We start from the raw sequence: 25,323 nt of genomic DNA, 5'->3' as shown, positions 1-25,323 counted from the left end.
CAGAGGCCTCTCGGTGGGGTCATTAATTTCACGTGGAGTGAGGTGGGAGGCCTGGTGCTGTTTCTCTTTGTGCACAGTAATTTGTATATAGTAATTTATGTGAACGGAGAGAATTCCTGGATGGTGCTGCCGACTCCCTTTCCCGCACTGCCAGACGTGTGTGCAGGAATTAGGGGCTGTGGCTGCCAGTGCGGGGAGAAGCCGCCCCTACAAATGGGGAAGTTTGCACAATAGATCCTGAAACGATACACGATTTGTTTTTTTCAAATGACAGTTTTCTTCAGGTTCAGGGAGCAGGGTACAGGCAGCCTCCTAAAGCCAGCAGTGCCAGGCCCTGTCAGCACGGGGAGAGTGAGTTTTTACCTGCTGTTTGCCTTTACATGCAGGCAAAGCAGAGTGTCCTGCACTTGGGGAACGAGGAAGGAATATTTAGGGTCAGACCTATCCGTTTCTCTAATGCTCTGTTCTGCTTGGCTTGTCAGAATCTTGTGGCAGTGGGTGAGGATCCACCAGTACCTGGAGTCTGAAACTGGACCACCATGAAGAAAAAGTACTCTTATGTTTGCTTTCCTGAACAGCATCAGTACTTCTCAGATTTGCTGGTTTATCATTTAGGTAGCAGGAAATTAAAAAGGCAGAATGGTGGTGTGGGGGAGGGGAGAGACAGTAAGTGTGTTTCCATATAGGATAGCCCTGGGGCAATTGACTTTTAAAATTTTGGAAAGAACTGCCAAAAGGAAAAATGAAAAGGAGATTCTGAAGTCTTTTTAAGGTGGACTGCCTTAAAGTTGGGTCCCTACATAAAAGATTTTGTAATACTAGATGAGTTAAAAGAATAACTACGAGGGAAGGATAACTGTCTTTAAAAATAAGCCCATCAAATTAGTAAGGGAATAATGTCTTTCACGTCCATATTTCAGTGAGTGTTAAAGTTCTTCAAGAGGCTGAGGCTTCCTGAAACTCAACGTATCCCCAGAGACATGAAGGGTCTCTGTTTCCTTCAGCGTCTTTGGATTTCCCAGAAGGAAATCAGGATGAATGGAGAAGGTCTGTGCATATCCTCAAAGCTTTAGGACTTGGAGATGTTTAGTGAAACCGTGGCCTTGCCTTTTGTGGGTGAGTGTATGGGAGAAACAGTGTCGTACAACCAAGCCCAGAGTTGGAGATTAGATTGGTGCTCGTGAAACCTTGCATTTGGAAAGGCTGAAAACCAAGAGAGGAAAAACAGTCATTTTGGCAGATGTCAAATTTTGTATTGCCAGTTTTGACAGTGTCTCATAATAACACCAGAAGGTTTAAGCAAGTATCTGTTGAAGGCTGCTCTCAGAGTGATTCTTCCAGACAGACCCCTGAGATTTAGAAATGTTAAATCGAACTCTGAAAGTGTCTGGTGGTGATTTCTTATGGCCTTTTATTTAATTTGTTTATAAATTGAACACAATAACAACACGTTATAAACGGAGTTCCGGTCCGGCTCTAATCTAAAACAGTGATAACCGCTGATTAGTAAGGAAGGAAAGCGGAGGAGGGAGGTGAAGCCTGGCTTGCTTGTTACAGCGAGGGATTGGAACAGCCACCAAACGGTCACAGGTGGAATGGAGAAGGTCCTTGGTGACTTGTCCTATCCCAGTTCGGACAGGAGATTCAGACTGACCCAGCCAAGAAGAGCCTCCAAGAAAACGGCTGTAACACATGGTGACAAGGATTTGTGGAAGAGGTTTGTCTCATGATGGCTTTTCTTTGTGTCTACAACAGCCAGGAATTTAGCTCTCTAAGGCCCTTGTTGCTGTAAAAACGACACGAAGTAGAAACCTGTTTCACACAGTGCCCTAATTGGATGTACTTTTAGGTTTTCATATAAAATGTCCAACAGAAGAATGAGTGTAACGTGATCCTTGCAACAGAAGAAAAGGGCGTGGAGACGTCATTTGATAGGAAGATCTGCTGTGAGTTGACCACTAACTATTACTCCTGCTGGAAACCTCATAGTCACAGCAGTCAGTTGAATAATGATTTGCGTGTAAAATTTTCATTTAAAAAGCAGTTCAAAAGTGGTGTGATCGGGAGTGTGACGAGAGAGATGGTTTATGTTGGTGTAAAACATATATACCTTAACAAAAATTTTCAGACCATTTGACATATTTATATTATTGGCTATTTTTGCCAATTGTGTGGCCTTAGCTATTTACATCCCATTCCCTGAAGATGATTCTAATTCAACAAATCATAACTTGGTAAGTGTCCTTAGAGTTGCTGCTTGTCCTGATGTGTGCTTGTCATTTACCTCTATACTGAAGCTGGAAGCTGGCAGCTGGCTTTCTGGGTGGTTGAAGTTAACAGCTATGCATGTGATGTTTCACGGAGCTTTGCAACAGTGGTGTGTTTTTTTTTTTTTTTTTTTTTGACCTGTATTCTCAAATTTATACTGAATGAAAGTGTTTAAAGTCATGAATCTTGTATAAATAGATGTGGAACTTTTCATGGAAGAGGTTTGTAGCAGATTTAAAAATAACTTTTCTCTCCATATAGGCTTTTTTTGTCGACCATTCTTTTCCTAGTAATGTTAGCCTTTTTTTTTTTTTTAAATCTAGTGTTATTTGGGAGTTGTGGGTACTTTGGTTAATTTTTCTGGTAAGTAGAGAGTTATCATAGCTTCTGTACCTGAACTATTAATTTTTACAGAAGTAGAACACAACAAAACTAATCCACGTAGCGCATAATTTGGTGAGTGTACAGTAGAGTATTGAAGTTTCTCCACTTAGTCCTATGAAATGCTCCAAGATAAAATGACTCTATGGTGAAATAAATTGGGATACTTCCATATACCTTATTGCTCTCTTAAAGATTTATAGTGCACATTAACTCAGTAAAAGCTCCAGGAAGGTCTGTAGTTAAAAAACCAGTTTTATTTTGTTTAACTCAGCTAGTCCCTAAAAGTAATTGGTCATGGATTCTTTAAACATTTTTTTGGCAGAGTGCATCACAGTGTTTCATGGAACTTCCTTTGGGAAAGGTTGATATAGTTTAAAAAAAAGCACTGAAGAACACTGGAGTGGGACTAGGAGTTGTCCCAGTGGACTGTCAACTGGCTGTATTTTGGGGCATTTCCCAGACCCTTTTTGCATTGCCGTTTACCCCCTGTCATTTCGGGGGATCGGATGGGAAGATCACCAGGGTTGTTTTTACCTCTGACATCCTGTAATCTTTCCTTGATGATTCAGAAGCCATTTCAGGATTTTTCTGGTGCTGCAGCATCCTCTTTGCAAGGATCAGTCCTTCATGAGTGGAGGCCGTGCAGAAAGGAGGTGAATGAGGGGCTGGTCCCGGATAACAGGAAATTCTCCCTATTGTTTGCTTTCCTTAGCTGGTTCCATTTGGTTTTGGTTTCTTATGCTGAAGCTGTATTTTTGTAGGGCTGGATGTTCTTAGCTGAGTGTTGTAAAGTCAAAACTAGTGAGGGGAGAGCTCTGCCGGGGTCTGTAGATGTTGACATTATGCTCTTATGATTTTAGACTTCATGGTTTATGTACAGGATTTCCTGTTACATTTAAAATGTGTGGCACATTTCAGATGTAGTGTGATGTCTCTTCATATTTGGGCTTTTGTAGTCTGATGTGTAGGGAATTTTAAAAAATTTTGGATACTGCTACTGAAAGCACAACTGTAAATGGGAGTTGGAAACACATGTAAAGACTTACTGTTAGTATATATTTATACTGTGCTAGAGATGATCTGTGTGACTTTGGATATTTTAAATAGCTTCTGATTTAGTTGTAGACATGTGACTTTAGACAATCATTTCAAAGGAAAAGCAGAAGTAGTGAAAAGCCCCCATCAATGGGGCTAGATCATCACAGTCTAGGCCACAGATGGTGTCAGCCTTGTTACCAAATTTAACAACGTGGATGGTGACCCAGTTTGTTGCTTTTTGTAGCTCAAGAGAACATGATTAAACAAACTTAGAAAATAGATACCTTTCTGAAAGGCAGATTAATTCAGATCAATGGAATAATTAATGTAGCTGCATGTGTAAGTCAATTAATATTCTGATTTTTTTTCCCAGGGAAATTCAGGGCACTAATATAAGTACTGTTGGGCCATTTGGATTTCTCAGCTAATAAGTGAGGGAATAAAACATAGGAAATGGATAAATCTCTCTTCCTCCCCCTGGCAGTCCTTCCTCAGTGGATCTTTTATTGACAGTTCTTAAAACACTGGCCTTTTGTGGGTGGGAGAGGGCAGTGTGCTAGTTTGGCAATCCTTTCTAAAAAACCCAACATATATTTCTTTGACCTCTTAACATTCTGAAACTTATAGCATTCAAGTTTGTGTCTTGTGTTCACTTGGCTGGTCACATGGCCAGACGAGTTTAAGCTCTGCCTAACTCTTTAAATATTTCCTTTCTCACTGTGGGAAGGGAAGATCTTTGTGGATTCCCCCCTGACTCTTAGCAAGGTCCCATGCCATGTCAGTCCTCCTGCCAGGGAACCGATTTTTTTGTTTTTTTTTAAAACATTTGACCCAATTTGTACCAAAGTGATTGCTCTATTTTTGGGATCGGTTTAGAGGCAGCTGAACGAAGCTTATTTTTCATCTGTAGTAAATACCTTTCAATTAATGTGAATGGCAAAACAAAAGGCAGAGACTGATACGGATTGCAAAGCTGTACGTGTCAGGGAGCTGGTGGTTTCCTTTGCCTCCAAGCTCTGTCGGGAATGTAGATGTTGAGCGCTTAGAGTACGATTCAGGGCCAACTCTGTGGAAGATGTTTCTGCCTGTTACAGGTAGTTTGCAGTGAAATTATTACTTTCGTTGGGTAAGAAATGTGGCCATCTCCCTTGGTCCAATGTGCGTTTGGTCTGGGTTGTACCTAACTGAGCCAGCTTTGGGGATTTGGAGACTACCTTGGGGGCAGCAAGTTTTCCCAGGGTTAGATTTAAAAAAAAAAAAAAAAAAAAAAAAAAAAAAATATATATATATATATATATATATATATATATATATATATATATATAAACAATCTCAAGTTTCTATGCAGCTTTCATTTGTGGACTTGCAAGGACTAGTGGAGGCTGCAGCCATGGAAACGGTGCAACTCAGTTCCCACAGCAATCTCCCTCCTAGATCAGTCAGTAGCAGGATTTCCTCAGTTCCACTTATTGAAAGCGTATATCATTTATTTGATTTTTTTCTTAGCATGGGGCAGGGGGCAAGGAGCGCTTCTTTATGGAGTGTCGTGTGGGGATGATCACAATCCTGTACTTCACTGTGTTGGAAAATGCTTTATTTCGCTTCCCAAACTTCAGTTTCTCATTAAGTCACAAACTGACTGAACGCTTCAGTCTGGGCATCCTGCTACTGGAATTCCCACCCCACCCCTGGGCCCAGTTCTCCATAGCGCTGACCGGCCTCAAATTAGAACTGTCCAAAGAGGGGCGCCCAACTGCCAGCCCTGACCTTCCTTGATGTCTGCAGCCACCAAGGGCGGGGCGCGTGGCCTAGGCCGCTCTGTCCCTTTACCAGGTGCTCAATAAATGCTTGTGACACTCAACAAGAAGGTTTACTCAGTCTTTGACCCCCTTTTTGCCCCCTTTCTCATCTTGCCTTTGTGTTTTTAGACTGCTGACACTTGGCCTCTATAAAGCCCCTCATGTCTTCCCCTTCCTCTCCATTCACGTTGCGGTCAGATGGCTTTTGCTAGAGGAGTGTGATCCTGAGGTTTCAGGGGCGACCTGTTGCCCGAGGGAAGGCTGGGTGCTCCTTGGTCTACCCGACCTTTTCTGGTTCACCTTCTGTGCCTCTCCTTCATACTCACCCCCCCACCCCCGTCTGTTTGCCCACCAGCTGATCGTAGACACCCCTCCCTGCTCTTGGCCCCCTCCTGGCCTCTTCTCCGTCTGAAATACCTCTTCCTCTCTTCCACCCCTTTGTCACCGTCACTGTCCTTAGAGCTGCTCAGGAATAATCTCAAAGGATGTCTCTTCTGTGAAGCCTTTTCTGACCCTGATTAGAAGTAACACTCTTATCTGAACTGCTCCGCTGGCACTTTGCATATAAAACACCTTATATTTTGGTTATTTATGTGCACATCTTATCTTTGTCTTATCAAGCCTCTTCAGAATACAACTCACAGTGAATCATTTTGGAACCCCAATAGCGCCGAGCCTGACGGTGTGTAGAAGATGGTCATGAATGCGGGTTGTTGAGGACCACTGAATGAACACTCTCAGGAGAAGTTCCTCACCCAGTCTTTCCTCTGAGCCGTACTCAGGATTTCCTTGTGTGGCAGGTTCCTCTGCGGACTCCTTCGAGGTCCTTGGGGGGGGGTAGGTGGGAAGTTCCACGTGTTTACTCCTGAAAAGCTGAGGGTCTCGTGACCCTGCTTCTCATGTACCCCTGGCTGAAGGCACCGTGGGAGCTGGGTTTCCGAGCTGAGCAGCCTTGTACGTTTTGTGCCCCAGCTCCAGGGCTCGGAGTAGCAGAGTGGTGGGAGCATCTCTGGGAAGCAGTGCTGGCTGGGGACTCCTGTCAGGGGGACCAGATGCCTTATGAGGGCCAGGAACGCTGTGGGACAGCCTACTTTGATTGCATTCTCTCCTCCATGGCCGAGATTCCCACGCAGTGTTTCCTGGGCTTAAAAAGCAAGTTCATGGGCTCTGCATGGTCCACAGTTTAGCATCTCACATAGTGAGTGGTGTGAATTGAAATACCTGAAACACAGTTTCATAACCTGTCTCCTTGGGCTTTGCCTAGAAGGTGGCTTTTATTTCCGTACCTCATCTCCGTGGCTTTGCTCTGTTGTCTTTCTGTTTGAATTGCGAGTGTAGTTCTGCACACCTAGATGCCGTTTTTCTAGGAGAGCTTGTGTGCTGCCCTCAGTTCAGCCTTCTCTGATCCTTGGCCCCACCTTCCACCCCACCTGCCTATGTGCAAGTAGTACTTGCTTTCCTCTTTGCAGATATTCACCCCTTTCCGCCTTATTCTATAACTGCTGTGGGAAGTGGCTTGGTGTGTGGGGTGCAGTTCTGCACATGGGCTTTGGGCTCTGACAGCCTGGCTCTTTGGCTGATGAGCTGAGTGACTTTGTTTTTGTTTTTTAAAATTAATTAATTAATTTGTTTTTGGCTGCATTGTGTCTTAGTTGCTGCGCGTGGGCTTTCTCTAGTTGCGGTGAGCAGGGGCTACTCTTCATTGCAGTGCGCGGGCTTCTCATTGCGGTGGCTTCTCTTGTTGTGGAGCACGGGCTCTAGGTGCGCGAGCTTCAGTAGTTGTGGCACGCAGGCTCAGTAGTTGTGGTGAACTGGCTTAGTTGCTCCGCAGCATGTGAGATCTTCCCAGACCAGGGCTCGAACCTGTGTCCCCTGCATTGGCAGGCGGATTCTTAATCACTGCGCCACCAGGGAAGTCCAGAGCTGAGTGACTCTGGATGAAAGTAGCATGTGCTGAGTCTGACTGGTCTTGATGGTGTTGTGAACTTAACCCTGTGCGGGTGCACAGTAGGCACATCAGGAAATGCACGTGGAATGGGTGGGTCCATAAATGAAAGACCGTGTGGGGTTCCATGGCATGTCCTTATAGATCAGTAGTTAATTTTCAGCAATTGGCTAATGATTAATGTTTGCTCAAGAGGCTGACTTTCATTGTCCAATATTAATGAGACTCCCAGGAAGCACCTGTCAGAGTTTGCCTTGAATTTCAGGACTGTATATTTCTTGGCAAATTTAACTCTTTATATCTGAAGCAGGAGAGAAGGAAGACAAATGCTTGATACTTTTTGAATCCCTGCCTCATAAGCTGGCTTCTGTGTTCAGCACTGTGTGTGAGCCACGTGTGAGAGGTTGTACTTGGGTGGGTGTGTGAGTGTCACATTTCGTGTAAAGGTTGGTGGGGCAGCAGAATGCCCAGAATAGATGGACTTGGGTAGTAACATTTAACCCAGAGCTGGTGAACCCGTTTATGCCTTGTACAAGTAATTGCATGTCTTTTGTCGTCTTGCCTCATGTTGACAAAGAACAAGTTACCCAGATTGATGTTTTATTGAACAGACTTGGATTGAGTATCGGCAGTTTTTCAGAAATCAAACCGAAGTCTTAAGGAATTCAGATTTACTACTATTAAAGTTCCTTAAGAGGAATTCCCAAACCGTCCTCACCCTTTTGGTTTGTTAAAAAGCGAAGCTCATTGCTTTATAGACACACCTCGAACACTGGAACTTCTGTGCTTAGACCCTTGAAAAATGAACCTGTCTTGGAGTGAGGATATGTTGGTGTATTGGCCAGAACTTGTTGGATTACAAGTTGCAGAAACACATATTGGCTTAGTTGGGGAAAAAAAAAGTATGTGTGTGTGTTTGTAATTTATTAACTTAGGTAACTGAAAAGTCCAAAGGGTAGAAACTGTTATCAGACACAGTTGGAAAGGGGGCTTAAAAGAGGGTCTGAGGATCCCACCCTGCACCCCAGCCTTCCCCTCTCCCAGGCACAGTCTGACTGGCCTCCAGCGGGTCCCTCTCACACACCGCCTGAAATGTGCATCCCGTCAGCCCACTTTGGGGAGGGTCTTTGGGGAGATGCATTCCTTCCTTAACCTCAGCTCAAGTTCAGTATTTTAAAATGATTGTGTGAGAAAGAGGAGACCCTTGTAGCAGATTTGTGGTAGTCTCCTTTTTGAACCTTCCCCATCAGCATTTAACTGTTAACTGTCTGCAAAACGTGAGAAGTGCCTGATATAGAGGGGTCAACTTGCCCAGCTGCAGAGACACTTATGTCTTGTTAACTACAGGTGGTGGTGGTGGCGTGGGACTCCAGAACAGACCCTCAACTGCTCCTCCCCTGGGAAAGTCTCTAAAGAAACTGCAGAGGCCCTGGGATGCTGGTGGTTGAGCGCAGTGTTACTGCTGCTTGGACGACGTGCCCCGGGAAGCGACGTCGGTGGGTGTCCTTGCCCTGGGGGGTGGCAGTGGAGGTTGGCAGGTCATTCCAGAATAGACGTGAGCCTCCTGTCATGCTCACACTCCTGGGGCCCTCCGCCATCAGCACTGTAGGATGTGTCCCCAAGTCCTGTTCTGCCCATGTGATTGAAATGAGGAAAGGTGAGATTGCTATTCTCACAGCTGGGGTTCTTGTGGGCAGTGAGGTGTTTGGCTGGGCAGGCAGAGCTGGCACTGGGAGGTGGGCACAGTGAGAAAAGCCGAAGATGGGGTTGGAGGAGGAACTGTCTGAGCGAGGAGCTGTCCTCTGTCTCTCTGTGTGTGTGTGAGAGCTGGGGGAGAGTGTGGTGGGTGGATGGACCACTGGGTGTTTTTGACAACACACACCTAGTAGCGTGAAGCCCTTTTCTGGAGATTTTAACTGTGCAGGGCTCCAGACACTGCCCAGGCTGGGGAAAATGACTTTCTTCTCCAGAACCTCAAAGCAGTTATTTCTGCTAATTTCTTTTTCCCCTCCCTGCTGGCTGAGTGGTAAATTTAGAAACCACCTGTTGAAATTATTGAATGAGTGAACATGAGAGTCAGGCTGGAGGGAATTGGCAGGGGGTGACCTGAGGGAGGGAAGGCCAGCTCCAGACTGCTCAGGGAAGATGTAGCTGGCAGATGGACCCTGCCTGGGAAGGAAGGAGGAGGTGTCCTTGGTCAGCTTGGCCTGTGGATTCACAGCACGCTGGGTGGGAGGCTCATGCTTTCCCTGCCGTGGTCATCTTCTGAGGGGCCCACCGTGCCTCCCTTCCCTGCACCCATGGGGAGGTCTAGCACGGCATACTCACAGATATTTTTGTAGCGCTGTAAGGACCCTTGTTTATAAGACAGGAAGTCAAGGCACCATTATTCAACAAATATTTATTGAGACCTGCTCTGCAGAGCATACCAGACTTATGTGTCCGGATTTCTAGCCGGCGCTGCTGCGGGCTCACTGTGCCCGGTCGCCCTTTCATAAGGAAAGCCCACAACATGGGGTCCGAGAAAGGCCTTCTTTGTTTTTCATATTTTGCATTCTTGCAGTAAATCATCATTCAAATTTATACAAGTAATACACGAATACATTCTTCTGAACTATTAAAACACTGCAAGTAAACTGAGTCTCCTTTTCCCTACCCAGCTCCTTCTAATCACAGTAATCAGTTTCAGAATTGTTTTTCACTGTGTCTGTATGTGTATATCATCTGTGCATTTTGAAATCTATATCTATACAGTTTGGGTATTTTAAGTTTTACACAAGTAGAAACAGAGTGCATGCATTATAAAGCTTCCTTTTTTCCCACTTGATGTGCCTTACAGATCTTTCCGTATATGCGTGTAGAGATCTAACAACTCCTTAGTTGCCGTAAAATATTCCGTGTATGTGCCATGGTTTGTTTAATTGTCCTCTTTCTGATGAGCAGTTAGGTTAGTTCCTAAAGTTTTGTTGTTTCAAACAATGCTGCATTGAATATCCTTGTGTGTGCTCTTTGTGTGTACAAGTAAACTGTTCTCTGGGTTAAGTACTTAGAAGGGAACTCTCTGGGTGGGAGGACAGTGCATTTTAATTCCATACTTACTGCTGCATTGGCTTCCACGAAGCCCGTACGATTTACGCTCCCCACCCCGACAGCTCCTTGAGGTCAGCCGTCCTTTAACTCTGACGAGTGACATCATTCTTTCCTTGTCTTAGGCCATGGGAAAGGAAATCTTGGGGGGAGGGTACAGCCTCTCTCTTGGATGTCTGGTAGGCACCCAGAGCATCTGGTTTGAGCAGAAAGTCCTGGAACTCTGAGCACCAGACTTGTCATCTCTTTTGAACCACAGACTTGGATGAAAGGCACCAAGGCTCATTATTCTTTCCCTTGCTTTGGGTGCCACGCACTTGGGGACCGTGCTTCTTTCAAGGGAAACATTCATTCCAGGTGGCTAACGGATAAATAAGTCCCTAAGGCAAAAAACTGAGTCTCACTTTTGCAGTGTTTGCTGGCTACAGCTGAGTTCTAAGACGAATTCTTCCTTTATGTTCCTTTTAGTTGCGGAAGAAAAATATCTCACCTGGTATGTTTCTGCTGTCCTGTGGTCTTTGATGATTAATTATTCTATTTTCACAGGCAATTGAACCTCGCTATTATTATGGTATTTATTATAGGGTTTGTACCCCCTCCTGTTTCCAGAAGCTCTGAGGTGGCTTAGAAAATGGAAGCTGATGAAGGATGGGGCAACCGGGAATCAAAACAAAAAAGCAGACTTGCCCAGGTGCTCGAGATGAATGGATTGCTGACACCTGGGCACTGAACTGGCCGTTAGGCTTTCCAGCAGTGGTGGCGAAAGGGAGCACTCCTAACTTACAGGGTTTTTATCCTCTCAACAATGGGAAGCAGCCACATTCATTGAGAGAGGCATTTTCTAGGAAGCAGTTCCAAGCAGGAATCTACAGCATGGGTCCTTGTACAAGGTACTGTTGGGGCACGGAGAGCCATGTCTTCGCTGTGCTTTTGTTAACGAGAAATAAATGCCCTGCAAGCAGATGGTCTCTGGATTCAGAGTTCCTAAAGGGTTAGGACACAGCATTAAACTGTGGCATACTGGAGGCTCTTCTGTATTCTATAGCAGTTTTGCTTTTTGATTATATAAATTACTATAGAACTAAAGCTGGGAAGATTAAAAAAAGAGTAGTTTAAAACAGCTATCATTTGATCATACATAAAGTACTTTCTGGAGCATTTATTACGTGTAAAATATAGTCCATTAACCATTCACTTACTGGCTTAACTTGGTTTAAGTCAGAGTACAAAAGGATAGTATGTATTAATGCAAAGAACCCCTCCCAAGCCCTCATTTTGGAAGAGATGTGGTTTTATTATTTTACTCTAATGTGAACTAAAGAAGTGACAATGTATTTCTTTTTTAAATAAGTTTCTTTATTTCTTTTTTTATTTTTGGCTGTGGTGGGTCTTCGTTGCTGCGCTGGGGCTTTCTCTAGTTGTGGCGTGCGGGGGCTACTCTTCGTTGCGGTGCACGGGCTTCTCGTTGTTGCGGTGGCTTCTCTTGTTGTGGAGCACGGGCTCTAGGCGTGCATGCTTCAGTAGTTGTGGCACATGGCCTCAGTACTTGTGGCTCATGGGCTCTAGAGCTCAGGCTCAGTAGCTGTGGCGCACGGACTTAGTTGCCCCGCGGCATGTGGGATCTTCCCGGACCAGGGCTCGAACCCGTGTCCCCTGCACTGGCAGGAGGATTCTTAACCACTGCGCCACCGGGGAAGCCCGTGACCAATATTTTTAAAAGAAGACATCCTCGAATGTTCTTCAGTAAATAGATAACAAGGGGGTATTATGAAACACTGTTTATATTTAAGTGACTCCTTTCAAATTGTACAAAAACAGCTTGACTGAGTAAATGGTTAAAATGCTGCCCTTTTATAACAGTAATTAGTCCCTTAGTCCTTTTTCTTTTTTGAGATAATGCGAAAGTGTGCTTCTCTTTGGGCATTCACAATTTCTGAATTATTGAACTATAATTTAATGGTTTATCTATCTAAAGCTCTTTTCAGAATTTTTATCTGGTGGGAGTGAAATTAAAACATCTAAAGTTCTAAATTAGAATGTGGGGAAGTGGTGACACCCAGCAAGAATTTGGTAAAAGAGAGGTGTTTAAGAAATCTTTTTCTAGAAAGCCCCGTGGGGTTGCAACTAGTTTGGTCGGGGCAGAGAAAGCTTTGGAACTATTTTAGGTTGGCCAGCTGAATAAGCTAATTGATAATCATTAAAGACGGGATGGGGGATGAGGGGGTGGGGAATAGGAGGTTAGATGCTGGTTCTGATTTACCCTGGATGGTACTGAATGTGAATCACAGACTGGTGAGGTTGGGATTGGGAAGGACCCCAGAGACCTTCAGGTGGATGCGTTCATTCTTCAGACCCAGCAGTCGACTTGCTTAGGGTCGCACAGTGAGAGAGGAGCCAAGTGGGGACTTAGGCCAGGGCTTCTGTCTCTGGGTCTGTTTCCTTCCCACCCTCACCGTTACAGCCCTGAATTCAGGTTGAAGTCAGGCATTTGCCATCTGACCGGTAGGTCTGAGGATGCCAGGGGCACTTGTGACATCTGGAAAATCAGATGCCAAAAGAATGTCTCTTCAAAGCAAGCTGGGCATTCAGCCGATTTCTTTACCTTCCATAAGATAGTTTTGATCATTCCTCCCTCCCCTGTTTTACTTCATAAATTATTCTCTTACTTTCTTCATGCCTATTAACATGCAGGAATCATTTGGCCATGGACGGCCTCATTATCTTATAGAAAGAGTCAGGGCGCTGGCCACTGGGTGTGGAAGGGCAGGAGGGAGTCAGCAGGCCTGGTGACAAATGCTGTGGGTCTGTCCTCAGTCATCTGGTTCTGGTGTGGCTGCCATACCCTGTCTTTTTGACCGTAACTGGAGGCACAGAGATAATTGCCTTTGTTACTAGCTCATGGCTGACATCTGCTGAGCTAGGTGGGCTTTGTGTGTATAATCTCCTTAGTTCTCCTTTAATCCTCACCGTGAAGTCTTGAGGAAGAGACTACTGAAATCCTCATTTTGCAGGTGAGGAAAAAAAGCTGGGAGGGGTCGAATTGCTTACATGAGGCCATGAGGCCTAGTAATTGGCAGGGCCTGGATCCACATCCGGGCTTCCTAACCTCAGAGCCCACACTCCACCACCAGGCGGTGCAGACAAGTCAGGGCTCACAGGCTCTTGCCGTCTTAAACGCCCGGCAGCGCAGAGCAGCGCAGGCTAGAGCGACGGCAGGACCGCCAGGTGGGTTTCTGCGCGGGCTTCACGGCCTGGTTTCGCTTAGGGCTTGGAACCCAGGTTCGGGGACTGGCACCGAAACTCCTTGCATGTGATGCACTCCCGTCGCCCAGAGGCGTTGCCAGGTGGGGTGGGGTGGTGGCGGAAGTCAGGGTGGCCCTCTGCCTGTCTTCTGAGGCGCCTTGTGAGCCGTCCAGTTGAAATGGGAGTCAGAGGAGTTTAAATTAGGGCATTAAGTAGATTTTATTGCATTTTAATTCCTTGAAAAGTGTTACTGGTGAAAGGAAAGCGCGGGGGCTCTTGCGCGTGGGAGGTCGTGGGAGCGAGCAGTTAGGCCGCGGGCTCCGAGTCACACACGCCCGCAGTTCGGCGCCTGTGAAGGGCCAGATGCGCCCCCTTGCCCGGTCTGTCCCTCTTCTGTGAAAGAGGAGATTAAGCGGCTGGCAGGGTTAACACAGACCCTGGCTCCTAGGGTAGGTGGAGTTGCGGGGTTCACTGTTCCTGGGGCTGGGGCGACAGCCTGGCGCGTCCTCAAGCGTCCGCGCGGCCCGCCCTGGGAGGCAGGGGTTGCCGTCCTCAGCCTCACAGGTGAGGAACCTGGGCTGGGAAGCCGGACCGCTTGCTCCCGTCCGTCCATGACAGAGCGACCCCTCCAGCCACGCCAGACGGGTTTCCTGGACGGAGGGATTGCTGGGTTAGGGGTTGGCTTTCCAAAGCCATTTTACGGAAGTTTTCGCCAGACCCATTCCGTCTGTCCCCTGAAGAGCCTGAGACGTAGCCGTCAGAGACGGTGTTGGGGGGACCTGGTGAAGTAGCGACGGAAAGTTACCCACTGGTCGTAGGAGGCCCTAGACCTGGAGTGCAACCCGTCCTTGCTTAGACAACAGTCAAGGGCTGCTGATTTCCCTTGGGACACCCAGGAAAGAAGGGGGCTGGGTTAGCGATCAGGATCTGATTCCCACAGCCAGGAAGCCTGAAGCCCCCCCTCTACAGAGAACAATCCAGAGCCCAATCCTCCCGTGAGGCTTGGTGGCGTCCCTGCCGACCGCTTTCTCAGCGGCTTGGGAATCCACTTGACCAGCTGTGTCTTGTTCCTGCTCAGCCCAGGTGGGAGACCCTGGCCATCTCTTGATTTAAGTGTTAGTCAGAAGAGAACAGAAAACAAGTGGTAAGGAGCAGAACAGGTGTCAGGGGAGTTCTGGCCTGATTGCTGCGTTCTCAGAAGGGAAGGTGGGGCAGTTCCTAGAATTGGGGTAGTGGAGTCACCGCTAGCGCCATGAGCTGCCATCAGAGCGTCTGATGTGCTCTCACTGCGACCTCATGCGTCCTCCTGCTCACAGGTTACAAAGCAGATCTCTGGGCCTGGGCCGTTAAATGATCCCCCCTCCCACCCTGGACCAAATAGCCAGGACGCGGCAGAGGTAGGACGTCTTGGGCTCTTCCCACCACACGCAGTTCCAGGGCTTATCGGGGGCCTCCCTGCGGGGGGTTCTGCTGGGAGACTGAGGCTCACAGAGGGGATGTGACTTGCCAGAGCTAGGGCTCCCCAGGACCTGGGAAATTGTTTGTCCTTCTTGGCCAAATGACCTCAGTTTCTTTTTCTTTTTTTTTTTTTTTAATTAATTAATTTATTTTTGGCTGCGTTGCGTCTTCGTTGCTGCGCGTGGGCTTTCTCTAGTTGCGGCGAGCTGGGGCTACTCTTTGTTGCGGTGTGTGGGCTTCTCATTGCAATGGCTTCTCTTGTTGCGGAGCACGGGCTCTAGGCACGTGGGCTTCAGTAGTTGCGGCATGCGGGCTCAATTGTTGTGGTGCACAGGCTTAGTTGCTCCGCAGCATGTGGGATCTTCCCGGACCAGGGCTCAAACCCGTGTCCCCTGCATTGGCAGGCAGATTCTTAACTACTGCACCACCAGGGAAGTCCCTGATCTCGGTTTCTTCACCTGTAAGATGGGAGTAATGGTGATAATACTGCCCCATGTGTTGAGACGATCAAAAGGGATTTTGTAAGAGAACGTTCTGCACCACTAATTTCCCTACACGTCAAGCCTGGCTTCTAGGGCTTTCCCTTATCTGACTCCCTCCCTCCTTCCCTTTCAGTCTCCTATCCTTTGGAGAGCAGAGACTCTGGAGGAAATAGATCTGGACCTGGGTCCCAAGGTTTGCCACCCACTAGCTTTGTGGCTGAATAAATTGTTACCTCCCTTGGCCTTAGTTTTCTCATCTGTAAAATGGGGTATAGTCATGCTTGTCTCACCTTTAGCAGGGGGCCTTTGAGGAGTGAATCAAATGACGTGTGAGTGAGCCCCAGTTCACCAAAGACGTTATTCAATCGGTCAGGAATGGTCTCGAGGGTAGTCTCTGACCTCCCGGTGATGTTCAAGGTCCGCAGTGTCTGAGTATTGGGGGAACCTCCTTTCCCTCAGCTCTTGTGGTGCTGCGGGGTTTTAAAATCAGCCCCAGGCCACACCTGTTAAGTCCCCCAGTTCTCTCACGAGTGCAGCATTTCTTGGCCCTAGGATTTTTGTTTCCCTTTTCCTTAGTGTGGCCTAGTCCGTGGAGGTGGGAGGGGAGCGTGCCCCTTTCCTTCTCTTCGAGCGGGGTCCTCGTCACTGCTTCTGGCCCGAGGCTGGGCGGCCATTGAGGCTGGAGATACTGACGTGTGGTCTTGACTCCTTCCCATCCTGGTGGTTTGTGAGCTTGAAGTCCAGCGCCTTCCCTGGGGAGCTTCATGGACTAGCCCCGGGTGGGAGCTGCCCTGTCCCGTGGATCACACGCTTGCTTGGGTTTGGTCTTATGCTCTTTTCTTATTTCCAACAAGAGTGTGACCTTTCATGGGCAGGGACCCAGTTTGCCCTCATCTGCATCCTCCTCAGCTCCTGGCATGGGGTGTTTGTAAACGATGGACCATTTAGTGAAGCATCACTGTGTCTACATCAGGTGCTCTGAGGTTGCCTTATCGCTTTGACTGCTTTCTTTATATGGCCTGATGGTCTCTCTTTGCAAGCTGGGAACAGAGCACTGGGGAGATGGATGGAGGGGCACTGGCTGCAGGACAGAGAGACAGAGATAGGGGAGAGGGAGAGATCGAGACAGAGGCGGGGGATGGGGGAGAGACATGGGTTGGGGGGGAGAGAGAGAGGGATACTCCCTTAGGGAGAGACTGTGATTGCTTAATGAAAACATTAGAACTTACAAAACCAAAACACAGTGAGCTCTTCAAAGCAGTTATTTCTGAGGCTGCACCCTAGTCCCAATGGTGCAGGAATGCTTGTTTTCAGAATTGCTTTCAGAGCCAATTTCTACTTTTCATTTTTCTCTGCTTCTGGAGAAAAATGGGGTGATCCACGTTGATCACTGACCTTATTCACCAGCGTTTTCCTAAAGAAATTCATGGATATTTGTAAGAAAGTCAAATCTGTCTTCAAAGAGAGCCATGTTCTCTTATCTTTGAGGCTCTTGAGAGGCATGTGTCCTGGGCTCTGGAGCAGGTCTTCACTGGCATCTTGGAGTTGCTCTGAGGGGTGGCAGTATTCCCAGCACAGTGCGGCCTGCTTCCCAAGCTTCCTCCTTTGAAGAGAACAACACTTGTTTATGTGATTCTAGTGTGTTGATTAAACAGAACAGCCTTCCTACTTTGTAGTCACACTTCCCTAAGTCTGCAGTCTCATCTGGCCTGACTTCTCCTGGTGCCAAGAATCCGTCCACCTAGGCTTTCCTCTTTAGCCACTGGCCCCAGGAACACGGTCAGGTGAGGTGGTTCACTCCCAGCTGTAGCTTGGCTTTTAAAGGCCTCCCCCATCCCTGGCAAGGCAGACTTTCACGTTACCCCAGAGTCAGGGGACGTGGATGTGGGCTTCTTGGGAGTGGGGATACCTGCCTGACCCCTACCGGGATTCGGGGGTCCTGGGTACAGGTGTAACTGCACCATTCATAGCTGTCGTGTGGGTGATTTACACAAGTAGACAGAATTCCTTCAGTTCCCAGGAGGGCTCCTTGGGCTTAGAAGGATATGTGAGTTTCCGCATTTCTTCTTTTCTTGCCTTTAAAAAAAAAAAAATGCACTTTTGATCCCAGTTAGGTTAGACTTCTTAATCTTAGCTACAGCAAAGAGAGCTCCACCCTTGCTCTGTGTGAAGTGTGCGAGACGACGGAGGCTGCTTTAAAAATAGCCCCTCATTTATAAGTGGGGCGTCTTCGACTTAAGTCATGTGCTGTGCAGGTTCAGGTGTTCGGCATTGACACCTGGCGTTGGGCCCTGGGGGCAATAAATAACAATTAATTGGTCTTCACTAAGTAGGTGGGATGAAGGCATGCACATTTTTTTTTTTTACGTAGCCTTATTGAGATATAATTCACATACCATACAATTCACCATTTTAAATTATACAATTCCGTGGTTTTTATTATATTCAGTCATGCAACCATCATCAAAATCAATCTTAGAACATTTTCGTCACCCTGAAAAGAAACCCCATATGCATTAGCCATCACTCCGTATTTCCCACCAACACTCCCTCCCTTCCCCAGCCCCAGGCAACCACTAATCTACTTTCCGTCTATGGATTTTCCTATTTTGGATATTTTATATAAATTAAATTGTATAATATGTGATCTATCAAGTCTGGCTTCTTTTACTTAGCATAATGTTTTCAAGATTCATTCATGTTGTAGCCTGTATCTGTACTTCATTTCCTTTTGTGGCTGAATAATATTCCATCGTATGGATATGTCACATTTTCTGTATCCCTTCGTCAATTGATGGACATTTGTGTTGTTTCAATTTTTTGGCTGTTATGAATACTGCTTTGAGCATTCATGTACAAGTTTTTACGTGAACTTATGTTCTCAATTCTCTTAGTATATATACCTAGGAGTAGAATTTGCTGGGTTGTATGGTAGCTTTAACATTTTGAGGAACTGCCAAACTGTTTCCCAAAGCAGCTGCGCCATTTTACATTCCGACCAATAGCGTATGACAGTTCCAGTTTCTGCACATCTTTCCTGACACCCGTTAATGTATATCTTTTGGGTTCTAGCCATCTTAGGATATGAAGTCGTATCTCATTACAGATTTGCATTTCTCATGACTAATGATGTTGAGCTTCTTTCCTTGTGCTTATTAGCCATTTGTATGTATTCTTTAGAGAAATGCATATTCAGATCCTTTGCCCATTTAAAAGAAATTTTTTTTTATTATTGAGCTATAGCAATTCTTTCTATGTTCTGGATACCAGTCCCTTTTCAGATATATGCTTTGCAAACATTTTCTCCTCTTCTATGGGTTGTCTCTTCATTTTCTTGATGGTGTCCTTTGAGCACAGAAGTTTTACATTTTGACAAAGTGGCATGTACATTCTTAGAATGTTACAGCTGGCTAGGGCCTTTGTGGTTGCCTGTTCTAAATCTCTTGTCCTAGTGATGACATGCCCTGTGGTCCAGAGAGGAGGTGCCTTCCTCAAGGTCACAGGCTATAAAAGTCAGGACTGGAGGTTAACCTCTGGGAAGCCTCAGTTTCATCCCCACTGTTTCCGAAGGTGGTAAGTTCAGGTGAGGAGGGAGAGAGTTGGCAGCTCTGGACATTCCCATCTTCCTAGAAGCCCACAGACTCCAAACTCAGCTCTCCTTATAGATGGAGACCTCTCCCCATAGTTCATTTGTTTTAAAATAGAGGAGGGTCCTGTCACATTTGGTCCTTTCTCTGGGAGGGTGCACTCTATGAGAGACTAGTGTAGATCAGTGCTGTAGGGAGTGGTCATCGCTAGTCACCTGTAGCTATGAGAACTTAAGTTAAAATTGACTCAAAGTTAAAATTTATTTTCTCAGTCACACGAGCCTCATTTGCATTGTTCAGTATCCATATAGGGCTCCCGTATGGGACAGCACACGTAGGGAATGTTACCATCATTGCAGCAAGTGCTCTTGGATGGCACTGGCCTGGAGACGTTTATGCCCTGTGCACCGGCATTCTGTCCTCACTTCTGACCCAGGCTGGTGCCCTGGACTCACAGCCTTGATCCGTCTTCTGTATGTTCCTCCTGCATCTGCCCCTCAGACTTCCTATGAATGTAGGCTTCTTGGCAAGGCCCCTCCTCAGATTAGATGGTCTGTGGGTCCTGCTGGCAGAGATGCCGCTTTTCTGTAGCTTCTGGACTTGGTTGCTAGTAAAGAGACCAGTGTGTTCCCTCACTTCAGCCAGTGGATGTGACTTGCAGAAGTCGAGCTGGAAGATGCTTGGAGGGGGGTGTGTGCTTTCTTGGAAAGGCTATAACTCCTGAAAGTGAATGAATGAACGTATCAATATGCTCTGTGGACGAGAGGAAGAGATTGAAGAACTTTGGAGTTTAGTTCTTTTGGTTGCATTCGTGGGTAGTCTTTGAGTGGGTCCTTCCCTTTAGAGGCAGTCGGTCCCAAGAATTTGCAAGATTGCGAAGGGATGCAGGGAGGGAGGCAGGAGGAGTTGGAAGCCCAGTGTCCCAAGTCAGTGACATGGCAGATGCTGGCCTTGTCCTGTTTAGCACCCTGTGGCGTCACCTTCATTTCAGGTGCCTGTAATTCTGAGGGCCATCCAAAGCACTGACCCCAAGGTCACCAGGGCTGCACAAAGACTCTCAAAGGAAGTGCTTTATGTAAAAGGATGGAAGACATCATGGTTGTACCAATTTGGAGCATTAGAGCAGAAATGAGCCTAGAGGATATCAGAGAGGAGAAGGGACTGACCCAGGTCACAGCAAGTTAGTGGTGGCAAAACTGATGAGAACCCGGGTCCTGTGGCATCTGGCCTTATGCTCATTCCACACGCCAGGTATTTCTTCATTTACACAAGGGACAAACACAGCGACTTCTTGGAGATGTTGCCCAGGCTGAGACATGAATTAATTTAACCCACATGAGGCACTAGGTCTTGCCTTCAAGCCTTCCTCTGCTGCTCACATCATTTGAAAATATTAAGAAACCTTTTAATTAAGGTGAGATCACCCAGGGTTCTCATTCCTTCTCTACATCCTATCTCCAGGATCTATTTTCTGCAGGGAGGTCTGTCCTTGACTTTAAAGAAAGCGTTGGGAAACAGAGACTTGTTGTTTTTGAGATCAGCCTTGTTCACTGGGCTTCGAGAGCCTTGAGGGCAAGGCCAGTGTCATCTGTCACCACTTGGGGACTGACGCAGCACGTTCAGATAGGGAATATCTGTGGACTTTCCCTTTTTCAGGAAATCTTCCCTTTGGATGGGTTTCTGAGGTATGAGGTCCCTTCTCCAAGTGGTCCTGAAACTTTGTCAGTTCTAATTTGGAAATAGTGACCAGAAGAAAAGGGATCATTTTTTTCTGTCTGCAGGGAGAGTTGCGTATTTTGACTTTGAACTTTATAAGAGCTGGATAACTTTCATGTTTGTATCAAGAAAGTGAGGGCTACGTTTTGCTGAATTGGGCAGTAGGTATATAGAACCCAACAGGACATGCTGGGTAGAATTCCCAGAGCAGTGAGGGTTAAGCAGGGAATTGTGGAAGGAATTCCAGGCCATAAACACAGAATATCTCGCTTAGTGGTGGAACTTTTCTGCTCTCTCCTCTAGAGGTGGCAAACAGTTCTTTTTAAAGACAGGCTTAATGACTACTGTGCCAACACACCGAACTACAAGGTAAATTTATGTACCAGTTTAGCACCAGAAATGCAGTTTACAAAAGATCTGCACGACAATCTTAAACACAGGTTGAAACATCGTAGGCTCAGCTGGTTTACTTTTAGGTTAGTTATTAGGGACAAGGCTGCAGGGACAAGATCATTAAGCAGGGATGTGACCCAGGTCAGAGCACCTGTCCGTCTGGCATCTGAAGCCTCTTTTTGGGTTCATTTTAATTAATTTTTTGTTTTCAGCTTTTACCAGGACCTGAGTTTCTCTGGTTGGAGCAGAGTAAGTTTTCAGGCTGAAGTACTTGGATCATTGCCTTTGTTTTCTTTTTCACATAGCCTGTGGATATCTGGCCTTTTCAGCCAAGGAAAATGGAAATGCTTTTAAACACTCACTTGTGCCATGAATTTCAACCATATATTAATTTGCTGCTTATTCTTTGATTTTCATATCTTTTGAGAAGCAGTGAAATGACACTGGGGCAGGCCCTTGAGGTCCTTTGGAGGTAACTCAGGGGCCTGGAGCGGGGTGGGGGTGGGGCGGCCAGGGAGAATGGAATTGTGCCCTCCCACCCATGTCACCCACAGAGCAGTTCTCCTCCCCCCCTCCCTCCCTCCCTCTCTCCTTCTCACTTTCTCCCTCCCTCCCTTGGGTGTGTGTTTGAGGTTTGCACTTAAGATTTCATTTGGGGAGAAAAGTTTCTGAAATGCCTCTTGTTGGCAGTTAGAGGAGAGGTTGGTCTGTGTCCTGTCCTCACTTGAGTCAGCGAGGACTCCCAGCTGAACACTTAGGGCTTGGCTCTTCTTGTTCCTTCCTCCTAAGAGTCAGCCGCAGGATAGACGCTGTACTAAGGTCTCAGTTTTGCCTCTAACTCATAGGTGTTACGTAGCTCTTCGGGGCAGCAGAAGTAAGAAACCTGGTGTCAAGAGTGAGCACAGGCCCTTTAACAAGTGATTTCTGTATATTGTGGACATCTTGATTCAGTGTTATCCCCATTTTTTTTAATATGAAAAAAAAAACCCCCAGCTAGATCAGAGTATGAACTCATTCCTGTCTTCTCCCAAACTTCTTCTCCTAGGAAGGAAAAGATCCAGGATGACGAGTAGGTAATGGGCCATATGTAACGTGGTGGCTTTGCAGTGGGGGAGGTGAGGAGTACAGTGGGAATAAGCTGATTAAGTGATCAATAGAGGGTTTTGCAGGTTTTTGTTATTTTCTGCTTTGGGTATGGGTTTTGCTCTGTAAAGCCTGGAGGTGACCTATTTAATCCCTATATATTTGGAGCTCTCAGAATGTGCCAAGGATCAGCTCAAGTCACAGAACGCTAATGGAAGGGGAAAGAAGTCAGTCCCTGACCTCAGGGAGCTCACAGTTCAGTGCGGGACAGATGGCCCTTAGTGAGCCTGTGCATTAGGACTCCTCTGGTCCAAGTAATGGGCCCCGTCCCAGCACAGACTGGAATAAGTCAAAAAGGAATTTACTGGCTCCCATAACTGACCAGTCCAGAGATAAATCTGGAGTCAGCTCAGGGACTCAAATGATGTCATCAGGATCTGGTTTCTCTCTCCCCATCCTGCCTCCACTTCCTGTGTGTTGATCCCATTCTCAGACATGCCCTCGCCTTGTAATTGCGGGATGGCTGCCAGAAGTTCCTAGGCTTGCCTCCTTCCACCTTCCTTCCAGCAAAAGAGAGTGTGAGAGTCTTTGTCCAGCCCTGCTGGGCAGTCTTGTTTGATCTCATTGGCTCAGGCTGGGTCACGTGCACATCCTGAACCTGTCACATGGCTGGGGTACGTAAGGCACTGACTGACTTAAGCCCTGGTCCTGTGATTCACCTCTGAATCCAGGGTGGCGCCAACTCTACCCTAAGCCCCTGGGCTAAAAATGGAGAGAAACTGGAATGTTGATTGCTGGGGAAAGGTAATAGAATCAGGCTTGAACTCTGGCCTGAGCCAGCGTCAGGGCAGGCTGAACTTGGGGCTGTACTCCCACCGGACATACCCATGGGTCAGAACTTATTCTACAATGAGCAGAGCATCTTGTTACCATGCGGTTTAGCTGCACTGTGGATTTAGACACCAAACCTTGTCTGCCCTGAGAACATTGTTCCTGCCAGGGTTGGGAGGGAAACATTTCAGGGGAGCACTAGGACCTTGACTCTGATAGCGGACATCTTCATGGTGGTTACTGTTTGAGACTCTCAAATGCATGCAGGTGAATAAGGACAGTGGTGCACTGGCACCCCTCCCATCAGCCACGTCATTCAGATGAGCATGTTTTAATCTTTCTGGGGTTTGAATAGCAGGGTGGGGAGTGGTACCGACTTTAGATAAGAGTTTGGAAAGAGACCTGGGTGTACATCCTGACTTCAGGTTCCTCATCTGTAAAACGGTAACCAGCTCAGAGTTGTCGTGAGAAATAAACGAAGTGGTGCGAGTGAAGCCCAGTGCCTGGAACATAGTACACAGTCCATAGTGGTGGCTATTGTCATTTCGTAACTTTTCAGATGAGCAGGGGATGCTGCCAGATAATCGCTTTAGAGTTTGCTTTAGTGTGACCGTTCTGTAAATCTATGAACATCTTTCTTCCACTGCCCACACCTCTCATAGTTGGAGAGATGCTTCTTCACTGGGGATGAGACGGTGGAAAGCTCTCACACATCATGGCCCTTACCATGTAGCTCACTGAGTACTTTTGCGTACATGCTCTCATTTGATCCTTAGAACAGCCCGTGATGAAACGAAGCAGGAGTCACAATTCCCATTTTATAGATAAGGAAGCTCATCTATGACTCAAGGACCTCGTAGTGGGAGAGCTGTAGGGCAAGTCCTACTGTCAGGGATCTTCTCAGATATCCTACGTCCATTGTAGCTTTCTTCTACTCCAGTGTGGATTTGCCTTTCTGATATAATTCATTGAATTTGTTAGAGATCTACCATGGTTTCAGATGGATTTGACTGGAGAGCCATACTGTACAGCTTATCAAAATAAGAACCCTTGAATTTATCTAGTGAAAAATAAAATTGTGCTTCTACGTCTGTCTTTGTTCACTGGCTTAATTCATCAGGATTGTACTGCAAGCCTCTCTTGCCATTAAAGCAAATTAGCTCAATTTGTGTTGTTACGAAATAACATAAGTCAAGTTTATAACATTTCAGAGTTATAGTCAGTAGCTTCCAATTAGAACCGGAAAAGCTTGCCTTGCTGAGGTCCAAGTCATTTATCTTGGTCAAGGTAGAGATTTCTCGGGGAGGTTGGACTCCTGGGAAAGAGAGTTAAATGCTAAATTCTTAATCTGTTAACACCTAGCTCATTTCTTCCTAACCACACCCATCAAAGCATTGTGCACTAGCCTATTTGCAGTACTGGATAGTAATTACGATGGCATTATTTGAGAAAAATTGAGGGTGCCTAGCAGCCAATAGACTATCGTTAGAATATTATTAATATTATCATATACACATCTTCCTCGACTTAATGATGGGGTTACGTTCTGATGAAGCCATCCATTGTAAGTTGAAAATACCGTAAGTCGAAAATGTATTAAACACACCCAACCTTCCAAACATCATAGCTTAGCCTTGCCTACCTTACACATGCTCAGAACACTTAGACTAGCAAAATCATCTGCCACAAAGCCTGTTTTATAATAAAGTGTTAAATAGATCATGGAATTTATTGAATACTGTACTGAAAGGGAAAAACAGAATGTCTATCTGGGTACACATGGTTGTATGTGTATTGGTTGTTTACCTCCTGATCGCGTGGCTGACTGGGAGCTGTGCTTGCTGCCCTGTCCCACGTCAGGAGAGGGTATCTCTCTAGTCTGGGAAAAGATCAAAATCCAAAATTTGAAGTATGGTTTCTACTGAATGCCTCTCGCTTTCCCACCGTTGTAAAATTGAACCATCGTAACTCGGGGAGGTCTGTAGGTCTTTTGGGTTCTCTGTTTCAAG

At 46.4% G+C, this 25,323-nt stretch overlaps 1 protein-coding gene across 9 annotated transcripts in view; it reads left to right on the top strand.

The window, feature by feature from the left end:
* CACNA1D (calcium voltage-gated channel subunit alpha1 D) overlaps window positions 1-25,323 on the top strand; it is a 320,332-nt gene that overhangs the window by 4,279 nt on the left and 290,730 nt on the right. For all 9 annotated transcript variants that reach the window (XM_082347969.1, XM_082347972.1, XM_082347971.1 and 6 more), the window contains exon 3: window positions 2,129-2,234. In XM_082347969.1, the coding sequence (XP_082204095.1) occupies window positions 2,129-2,234 (106 nt within the window). The remainder of the gene's footprint in view (window positions 1-2,128; window positions 2,235-25,323) is intronic.

Source organism: Balaenoptera borealis (genome assembly GCF_965194805.1).
Source record: "Balaenoptera borealis genome assembly, chromosome: 12".
Lineage (NCBI taxonomy): Eukaryota > Metazoa > Chordata > Mammalia > Artiodactyla > Balaenopteridae > Balaenoptera > Balaenoptera borealis.
This window is presented reverse-complemented; position numbering and strand designations above follow the sequence as displayed.